The 10,933-nt window shown below is 37.4% G+C and overlaps 1 protein-coding gene across 1 annotated transcript in view; it reads left to right on the top strand.

Annotated features, from left to right (window-relative positions):
* The window catches only part of wdr75 (WD repeat domain 75), a 39,439-nt gene extending 28,572 nt beyond the window's left edge, over positions 1-10,867 (top strand). The window contains exons 15-21 of the mRNA XM_056465743.1: positions 1,194-1,288; positions 3,729-3,824; positions 4,387-4,556; positions 6,888-6,947; positions 7,043-7,186; positions 10,155-10,246; positions 10,473-10,867. Of these exons, the coding sequence (XP_056321718.1) occupies positions 1,194-1,288; positions 3,729-3,824; positions 4,387-4,556; positions 6,888-6,947; positions 7,043-7,186; positions 10,155-10,246; positions 10,473-10,692 (877 nt within the window). The 3' untranslated portion in view covers positions 10,693-10,867. The remainder of the gene's footprint in view (positions 1-1,193; positions 1,289-3,728; positions 3,825-4,386; positions 4,557-6,887; positions 6,948-7,042; positions 7,187-10,154; positions 10,247-10,472) is intronic.
* The last annotated feature ends 66 nt before the right edge of the window (positions 10,868-10,933 follow it).

Below are 10,933 nucleotides of genomic sequence, written 5' to 3'. Positions count from 1 at the left end.
GAAATAGAGACTCTTTAGAGCAAGCAACATTTTCCCAATCTTCTATTGTCCAATTTTGGTGAGCCTGTGCGACTTGTAGGCTCAGTTTCCTGTTTTTAGCTGACAGCAGTGGCACCCAGTGTGATCTTCTGCTGCTGTAGCCCATCCGCCTAATGGTTGGACGTGTTGTGTGTTGAGATGCTCTTTTGCATACCTCGGTTGTAACGAGTGGTTATTTGAGTTACTGTTGCCTTTCTATCAGCTGGAACCAGTCTGGCCATTCTCCTCTGACCTCTGGTATCAACAAGGCATTTGCGCCCACAGAACTGCCGCTCACTGGATATTTTCTCTTTTTCAAATCATTCTCTGTAAACCCTAGGATTGTTGTGGGTGAAAATCCCAGTAAATCAGCAATTTCTGAAATACTCAGACCAGCCTTTCTGGCACCAACAACCATGCCACGTTCAAAATAACTTAAATCACCTTTCTTCCTCATTCTGATGCTCTGTTTGAACTGCAGCAGATCGTCTTGACCTTGTCTACATGCCTAAATGCATTGAGTTGCTGCCATGTAATTGGCTGATTAGAAATTTCCATTAACGAGCAGTTGGACAGGTGTTCTAATAAAGTGGACGATGAGTGTATAAGTTAACATTATATTGAAACAGGTGTATGTTTTCCAAAACTACTAACTGCTGAGTTATGGGATCAGAAAAATATCAAGCTGTAAACATTTTTTAAATATTTTAAATGAGGAAAATAATAATGTATGAAAAAACTAAAATTATGGATGTGACTAAAAAAGTCTGCAAGTTTGCAGTATACAATATACTTTGTAGAAAATCTGTGAATTAACCTGCACAACCCAAAAGAAACAATGCTAATCAAAAAGAAAAGAGTTGGCTCTCTATCCAACAAAAATGATTGATTTTATTTTGCATTTATGAAGAAAACAGATGTGAAATTGGCACTTGTGTGACTTTGGTAAATTTGCATATTTGGTGAACTTAAGTACAATTTGAAAAACCCAAGATATTTACCTTTGATGATCTGATTCGTGACTCTGCATGTCACAGTTCTTGATTAACAGTAAGCCGACTGATTATCACGCACCGAGACTAATCTGATGAAATATGTAAGTGTCATGGGTTTTGCTGATCACAGTGGTCTTTGATTTGGTGAAAGCGACTAATGCAGCTGCTTTGATCCACCAGGGACCTTTGTTTCGGCCGGTTAAGCTGCTCCAAATACCTGCTTAGCACCACCACCAAGAACCTGCTCTGCTGCTGGAATCTCCTCACTTGTGCATGTAAGTGCTCATTCATATCGGTTCATGTTCATATTTGCAGTTATTACAGTTTTACAGTGATGCACAAATGTTCTTTGCCATCTTTTTTTTGTTTGTTTTTTTGCCAAAATGGAAGAATGGAAGAATGGAAGACAATGTTTTTGTACTTGGTCTAGTATGCTTTATAATGCAGTGAATTCTTTTGAGAGCTCAAAGTTTGAGTCTGAATCTTTCCTTTATGAGCCCTTGGTTTTATTCAAATATGTGACAAAATGACAGTATGCAGGTTTTAATGCACTGACATAGATTTTTTTCCTGATTTTAATATCTTCTAAAACATAGTAAAGAGGTGTCATTTTTTTGTGAACTTCCCCTTTAACCTTATAATCGACATATTGGACTATAAATGCCTACCAAAGCAGTGGACCGCTTATTTTATTTTAATAACTTGACTGCAGAAAACCTGCAAGGAAACATTAATATCTTTCTTTTCCACCTCAACATTTACAAATTGCTATTGCAAGGTTCTCATTTTCTTTTAAGTCAAAAAACTACATTGAAAATATTTTGTCTTCCGTCATGCCTGCACCCCTCTAAAGTGCTCTGAAGTAGAGGTCTGCAAATTTCCAAATAAAACATAGTAGCTGTCGATTACTGTAATTTGAACGGGAGCAGGCGGTCTAACAAAATAGCAATTCCGAGTCCCAACGTTATTTCGGAGAAGCATATCTGTGATGTCCTCATTCTTATTGATATATATCAATATAGCAATTGTATACTATTAGCAAACTCACATCAGGCAAGTCTGATGTATGGGAGTCTTTTTCATGCGTCATGGATGGAAATGGAAAGAAATCACTCTTTGCACGATGTGATAATACCTCAAAGTTTTACCCTTTAGCAGTCACAAGACTGGAACCTCAGGTGTAAGGTGGCTTTGTGATGAGACTCATGAAACAAAACTGACATTTAGCCTACAATCCTTGAACAACCTACAGTTTTATCTGTTATCTCTCTCTTTTGGTAGTACCCAATTTAAACGTGAGATTTTGGAAAGCAGATCTTAATTTAGCGAGACCGGTCCGGTCGGGTTAAAAATGATTGTAAGGCTACGTTCACACTGCGAGTCTTAGTGCTCAGATTTGATTTTTTTTGCATGGCTGTTCACACTGCTTTCATAAATGTGGCCAATATCAGATTTGCAGTGTGAACAAAAACTGACCCGCATGCGCAAAGGTACAATTACGGACAGCACAAAATTATGCGCACAATGTGTATACTGTATGAAGTAAGCAGGTTATCAGATATGTTTATTACTCTTTTCACAGACAACCGTGGTGTATTTCATGAACTGTAAAGGGTTGTTCTGCTACTACTAATCTGTATTTCGGCATTTGAGACCTAAAAAAAGGTCTCTTGTGATTAAACACTGATTATTTGTGATTTATGTCAAGCGCGGCGTATGGCGCTCTGACCACCGGTGTAGTGAACTCATCAAGGGTTAATGAGCAGCCGCAGACTAAACTGTGAAGGCGGAGTTGGTTTATCTCCGTTTGCAGAGTTATTTCATTTTACTTCGTTATAAACAGTAGACACCATACAGAAGGGGAGCTTTTTTTCTCTCTGAAAGTTCCCCCTGCTTAGCACACGGATCCCCTTTCCTCAACACCCACGGCGCTCTTCAGTTTCGCAATCAACCAGTGCCTCAATCGTTAACCAGATTAGTTAACAAGCACCAGTTTGCCTTCAAAATCTTTTTCAACATGAACAACCAACTTTCTGTGGTACAGTAATCGCCTTGTGTGCCATTCTACTATGCTGCCGAGGAGCAGATGATGTTTGCAGCACAGAATGATGACGCATGTGGCTCGAAGATTATGTCACATGAAATCTGTGAAAAGTCACATGAAATCCGACATAACCGTTCACACTGCGGTCGCGTTGCAAAACATCAGATCTGTGTCTGATTTAAGACTACATATAAAAGTGGCACAGACCTGACCTGAAAAGGTCAGATTCCCTGCGGTTTGGGCTGTTCACACTGTCATCACCCGAGTCACATGAGGGGAAAAAAAAATCTGAATCGGGCCACATTTGCCTGCAGTGTGAACGTAGCCTAAGTGGGCAGCAGATGAACTAAGACTGAATATACAGCGGGAGCTGTCGGTTGCAGAATAAAACTTCGCAGAAGCGGGACAAAAAAAAAAACAGTTTGATGCAGACCTCTACACTGAAGTCGAAATCACTTTTATCAGCCTATTAATTTTTCTTAGCAGACTAGTTACGATTAAAATAAGCATTTAATGGCAAATGCCAATATATTATGTATCACTAGAAATATGACTGAGTAAATAGTGCAAGGACTTTTATTATAGGTGAAGCATTATTTTCTTTGGCTAGGTAAGTAAATTTGTCTTTTTTTCTTTATTTCACTTTTTGGTTTCATCTCTGTGGTTCACAGTGGAATGGAGCACATCTGTGGATGTTTCCAGGCTGCAGTCGGACCCTTTGTCAGAAAACGTGGCCGCTTTTTCATTCGAGTCTAAACATACAGACTGTAAGTGTTTAAAGGTCATCGCCTCGTAACAAATTCTACATCCCTTAGTGTTTGGTTAGACATAATGTGTGTTTTTGTGATTGGTGCTCTTTTAGAAATCTCTTTTTATCACTTTATAATTCAGAAAATAAAATATAAAACGAATTATATGTTGTATACAAACAATAAAATTTAGTATGAAAGTCTTGAGTCATAACCTTCAAAATAAAATAATAAAGTGTGCGTGTGTGTGCGTGTGTGCGTGCGTGTGTGTGCGTGTGCGTGCGTGTGCTTGTGTGTGTGTGTGTGTGTGTAAGAGTTCCTGTGGTGGAGATTTATGGTTCAGTGCAGAAGAAATAAACTCATTTTGAGAGCTTTTAAAAATATGTATTGTAATTAACTTAAGACATTAAAATACAGACACAAATTGATGAATTATAACAAAATAAACACATAAAAGTGTATTGTGGATGCTTTCTTTGCATTAGACTGAAAAGGACAGAAATCTGCGAGTTGACAGGAGCATAAAAGCTCTTAATTGATCACAAGCTGCTGTTTAATGTCTTCTCTGGTGTGTGTTCAGTGTTTGTGTTTAAGCCCAGCGAGCCGCGGCCTTTGTTCAGCCAGAGAAACGTGTGTTCAGAAAAAGTGGATCGAGCTGTGTTTGTTCCTCGAGAAGAGCCGTTCAACAGTTGTGATGAAAGCTGTCAGTGGCTCAACAGATCTCAGCTCTACTTCCTCACACAAAACATGGTACTTCAGTCATACCTATAATCAAATCATGACCCTTTTTTTAATAATTAATTGATTTATTTATTTTATTAAGCAGATACTTCAATGGCAATTAGTACATTACATGTGAAATATATACTCTAATCTGCTGGTTTTAAACATACAGAAGAATAATACTGTGCAGTTATGTGTAAACAACCCTAACGTTACACTTATGCCATTACAAATCAACCCCACAAACAAAAAAAGAAAAAATGTGCTAATTAAGAAAAGAATAATAATAATATTAAAATATAATAATGAAAGAAGGGTGTGGGGGGTTTAGTCTACAAAGAAGGTAAGGGGTCTCGACAAAAGAAGACACAGGGTTTCACATTTGATCAAATAAGTTGGCAGAGTTCATAAACAGGGTATCTGCAGGGTGTCTTAAATTTAAAAAAAAATTTGGGGGCCTCAAAGTCTTAAATCCATTGAAATATTGTGTTGTAGGTCATAAATCATTTTAAATGGGTCTTATTTTCCCATGTCCATGTAAAGCTATACCCAATTGGGCCAACACCCATCCGATCACTAACAATATATTTCAATAAAAGTTTTAAGAAACGTTTAATTATTGACTCGATTTACTTTTTAAAAATGGTTTGATTATTGACCTTACAATAACATTCGTTTTTAATGTTTTTTTAAGGTTTTAACTTGGCTATTAAAAAATCTTTAGCATTTAGGCTTCTGTAAATAAGAAATTTTGTTCATTACAGTCTTAAAATAATCTTAGAGTCTTAAATTTGACTTGATAAAACCTGTAGAACCTGTAGTTTTTTTTTTTGTTTGTTTTTTTTAACCAGGACAGATTTGCAGGGGCACATGAAGATTTTTAATTTAGCAATATTTGCCTTCTGGCTAACAATGAGGCGAAAGCGATATCAAATCATGAGCTTTTTAATGTTTGTTGTGCTCTCATAGTTCTCGTATTTCTTTTGTATCATATTTCCCCCACGTTCTCACAGCAGTGGATTTTTAAATGCGTTGAAGGTGTGTTAAATTCAAATGTTTCAGATGGTCACAATAAATGAATTCTTTTCCTGTGACCTCAAATTATAACATTTTTGACAAATAGGTCAAATTTAGTAGTTTGAAGAATTTTGCAAATGAATACAAAGATTTAAATATACTGTTAAATACGATTTGGGACCTATAAATCAAAAATGTATATTCAAAATTAAGGTTATATAAAATATAGCAATTGTAATCATTTTATTTTTATTATAAAATTAGCATTACAATTATAATACTTATGGAAACAAAATATTCCTTTATTTGTATTCGTTTGTTAGAAATCAGAAAAAGCAACAATATGTAAATGCTTTGTCAAGACTCAGTTAGTTTAGCATTGTTTGTTATTATTTATATATTTATATATATATATATATATATATATATATATGTGCGTGTGTGTGTGTGTGTATGTGTGTGTGTATGTATATGTATATATATATATATATATATATATATATATATATATATATATATATATATATATATATAGTGTATATATATGTATGTGTGTGTGATGTAACTACATTTTACATTTTTAAATGTAATGTAATACAAAATTAAATTGCAATTCAAGAGTTCACACTTAGCTAATGATAGATTATAAAGCATGTTTGGCATACTGTCCCAGGGAGAGAGCCCTGAGCTCATAAAATCCTTGAACCTTGGGCTTCCTCCCGTTAGCAGGGCGAGAGGGGAGTTTGAGCTCAGGCAGATCTCGAGAACTCCCCCGACTTATTTATTGCTAATGACTGATTATAGGGATAGCTATTGAGAGATATACTGCTTAGCTTACTAAGAGCTCGTCTATGATGCCAATTTGGTACGGTCAATTTACCTATGTCATGTGTTTTTGGACTGTGGGAGGAAACCGGGGAACCCAGGGAAACTCATGCGAGCACAGGGAGAGATGCAAACTCCACACAGAAATGTCGACTGGCCCAGTCAAAAACTTTAACCGGTGACATTTTTGCTGTGAGGCAACAGTGCTAATCACTGGGCCACCGTGTTGCCCAATCTAGAAAAGGAGGGAGGAGTAGGGGAGGAAGGGAGAAGTATATATAACTCATATTTTAAGATGTAAAATTTCTGAATTATTAAAAAAAATTATATTTCTAAATTGTTTTATGGACTAGATATAGGCTCAACTAATTAAATGAGTAACTAGAAAGTCATGAAAAATCTTGTAAATCTGTTGTAGATTTGATCCTAAATATTGTGGGCATCCTGCAAATGTTCTTTACTGTAAATGTTGAATCCTGACTTTCCTGCTCAAATGGACTGTGTTCGATTCATCAGGATTTGTTGACCTTCAGCTCAGCAACAGAAGAGGACAGAATGTTGTCTTCTAGTAAGCGGGTATGGTCTTTTGTTGTTGTTTTTAACCTTACACCTCCATTCTGCTCATTAATTGTGAATGGCTCTTAGAGTAACTGTTGCTCTCTTTGGTGCAGCTTCTGATTGATGAGAGTGTTGCTGTAACACCGTTTTACCTGCTGTTGGGCAAACACCGAAAACAGCAGCACAAGCTCAACACAGAGACTCAAGCACCAGCAGACAAACCACCACACACACAGGGATCCGCCGCCATCAAACAGGCAAGTCTATTATATCGCCAATATAAGGGGGATTATTCTGCAAAACATCTAGATAAATTGATTAAAGGAGACAGTAAAGGCTTTCTGAGTGTTACAAAAGTGTTTCAAATAAATTATTTTCTATGTAACTCTCCATTAATCACAATCATGGAAAAAGGCCTTACAGTTCCTTTAAAATTAAGCCAAACCTGTTTCTTGAGCATCAAATCAGCATTTTTAAATGACTTGAATTGTGCGACTGACTGGAGCGATGATGCTGAAAATTCAGCTTTGACATCATAGGAAAACATACAATGGGCTACAGCAGCAGAAAACCACATCGGGTGCCACTTCTGTCAGCTAAGAACAGGAAACTGAGGCTACAATTCGCGCGGGCTCACCAAAATTTGACAATAGAATATTGGAAAAATGTTGCCTGCTCTGAGTCTATTTCTGCTGCAACATTCGGATGGTAGGGTCAGAATTTGGCATCAACAACATGAAAGCATTGATCCATCTTGCCTTGCATCAACTGTTCAGGTGGGTGGTGGTGGTGTAATGTTGTGGGAGATATTTTCTTGGCACACTTTGGGCCCATAAGTACCAATTGACCATCCTGTCAACACCACAGTCTATCTGCGTAATGTTACTGACCATATCCATCCGTTTATGACCACAGTGTACCCATCTTCTGATGGCTACTTGGCTACGTCCAGCAGGATAATGCGCCATGTCATATAGCACGAATCATCTCAGACTGGTTTCTTGAACATGACAATGAGTTCACTGTACTCAAATGGCCTCCACAGACACCAGACCTCAATCCAACAGACCACCTTTAAATTGTGGTAGAACGGGGGATTCGCATTATGGATGTGCAGCCGACAAATATGCAGCAACTGCGTGACGTTATCATGTCAATATGGACCAAAATCTCGGAATATTTCCTGTACCTTGTTGAATTTTAGCCACCAAGGATTATGGCAATTCTGAAAGCAAAAGGTGATCCAATGCGGTAATAGTAAGCTGTACCTAATAAAGTGGCCGGTGAGTGTATGTTTGTGAATTAAAACACAATTTGCTAACAAAAGTTGCTATAGTAACAATATAATATTCATAACATTATCTATGTTTATCTATATTCTATGATCTGAACTTAATTGAGTCTAACCAATGACAAAATCTAGTGGCTTGAAATCTAATAAAATAAAATAAATATAAATTACAAACAATGTACTATATATTTAGTTGAGCAACAGGCCACCACTGCCATTTTGTTTACTAACTTTTCATTCATGCCCCCGCAACAAACTCAGAGGTACCGGATGAGAGTACGCAGTACAGACTGGTGGGAGAGAATGGTTGAGACAGAATGGAAAGAGAACCTCCGCATGACCCGCACATTAGTTGTAAAATAGTTTTTGGTCATGCCATGTGTCTATCCTGTTGCAAAATATAGCGAAAATTACTTCTAAATGGTAATAGTTTGATTATAGTGTTTACATGTATGTACTGCACTTCAATAATACCATTAAAATAGGAATGCTGCACATGTCTTTTAAGAAAACTGTCTGGTGCATATAGAGAGACCAGTGTTTTTGCAGGTGGTTTGTCAAGCCCACTCACATGTAAAGCCACTCAGAAATACACAATGATTTTCTAGATATATGTAATGATTCTAAAAAAAAGTATCTGGTGCATGGAGAAATGGAGTGTGTTTTCTACAGGTGGTTTGTCAAGCCCACTCACCTGTGTAGACAAACTCAGAATTGCATAATGTTTGAGCTTTTCATGTGGTGTGGTGGAGAAGGGATTTTGGTTTTTGGAGCTGGGATGGGGAATTCAGATTTCAGAGGGGGGTAATCTGATATAAACATTAGTTTAGGTGTGTTTAAATACATTCGGATTAAAACTGTTGCTCACACGCTTTGCATTTGTCACATCATATACACTACCTGACAAAGGTCTTAGGAACAGCAAATAACTTGACTTCTAGTTGATCATTTGGTATCAGAAGTGGCTTATATGAAAGGCAAAGACCTCTAGATTAAGCTTATTTTACCAATATACAATATGATCGTGCCTTGATTTTTAATCATTTATATAGGTCAGTAAGGTCTGACTTTGCTTAGACAAAAGTCTTTTCACTTAACAGAAATAATGTACAGTTTAGAATCTTTGTACAGTGGGGAGAAAAATAATATTGTGTCTGACTTCCATAAGTTTGGAGGACTGCATCCATACATCTCTGCAATGACTCGAATAACTTATTAATAAAGTCATCTGGAATGGCAAAGAAAGCTTCTTGCAGGACTTCCAGAGTTCATCAAGATTCTTTGGATTCATCTTCAGTGCCTCCTCCTTCATCTTACCCCAGACATGCTCAATAATGTTCATGTCTGATGACTGGGCTGGCCAATCCTGGAGCACCTTGACTTTCTTTGTTTGCTTCAGGAACTTTGATGTGGAGGCTGAAGTATAAGAAGGAGCGCTATCCTGCTGAAGAATTTGCCCTTTCCTGTGGTTTGTAGTGTAATGGGCAGCAAAAATGTCTTGATACCTCAGGCTGTTAATGTTGCCATACTGAATGTAACCCCAAACCATAATTTTTCCTTCACCAAACTTGACTGATTTCAGTGAGAATCTTGGGCAGGTTCCAATAGGTCTTCTGCAGTATTTATGATGGTTGAGGTGCAGTTTAAAAGATGATTCATCTGAAAAATCTACCTTCTGACACTTTTCCAAATGATCAACTAGAAGTCAAGATATTATTTGTTGCTCTTACAACTGGCATCGACGACAAGACTTTTGTCAGGTAGTGCATGCGGGAACTGCATACACTTGACACCAACATAGCTGTAACATAAAAGTGTAAAAAGCATCCTAGTTTGGGAGCTAAGATTGTGGAAAAGATTTCAGAGGGGGTAAGGTGATTGGAATTATAATAAATGTTCTGATATATCTTTGCCTCTTATTTATTTTCCTCCAGTTGTTACACACACCAGCTCATGTCCTGCCTGCTGCTTCAGTGCTGTGCTCCATGTTTGTCAGGTCCCTCTTGATCTCCAACTCTGGAGTGCGGTAGGTTTGTTTGTTCTCACAGCAGATATAAATTTTTTGATATGATTTTTACATGTATTTTATTCATATTTTTAGATATGAACAGATATGATTTTCTTTGAAAGTCAACCTCAGTCAACATTCACACTTCTCTGTTTCCCTTCCTCTTTTTTGGGGGGACTCTCTATAATGCAAGCATACTAAAGTCTTTATATTTTCCTTTTTGCTTTTGTTGGCCCATAAACAGGGAGGAAATGGACTCCTCGGAGCAGGAAATGGACAGCGAGAAAGAAGAAGAGGAATCTGAGGAGGAAATGGAAGCATGTGATGGTCATCAGGAGCTCAGAGCGCAGGGTTCAGTGGACGAGCAGAAGCCTAAACTCTCTAAAGCTCAAGAAAGGGAACTCAAGAGGCTCAGAAAGACTGACTTCAGCTGGATGACCTGCCTTGTTGACTCCAAACCATGATCATGCAGTTTCGGTCACGTTTTTTTTTTAATTCTACCCAACTAGCTTCTGTACGGTAGCTTGTGGCTCGATGAGAAATTTTTGTAACTAGGACAAGAATGCATTTTGTACGTCCGAATGTTAATGTTTATCCCAGTTGCATAAGCAATAATTTATAAAGACCTTTTGAACAATGCATTGTGGAGTTTTTCTTCAGTGCAGTGTTATAGTCAAATACTGTATATGTATGTGGGTAAAATGA

The sequence above is a fragment of the Danio aesculapii genome, chromosome 9 (assembly GCF_903798145.1).
Source record: "Danio aesculapii chromosome 9, fDanAes4.1, whole genome shotgun sequence".
Classification (NCBI taxonomy): Eukaryota; Metazoa; Chordata; class Actinopteri; order Cypriniformes; family Danionidae; genus Danio; species Danio aesculapii.
The sequence above is the reverse complement of the archived record's forward strand: the minus strand, read 5'-3'. Positions and strand labels throughout refer to the sequence as shown.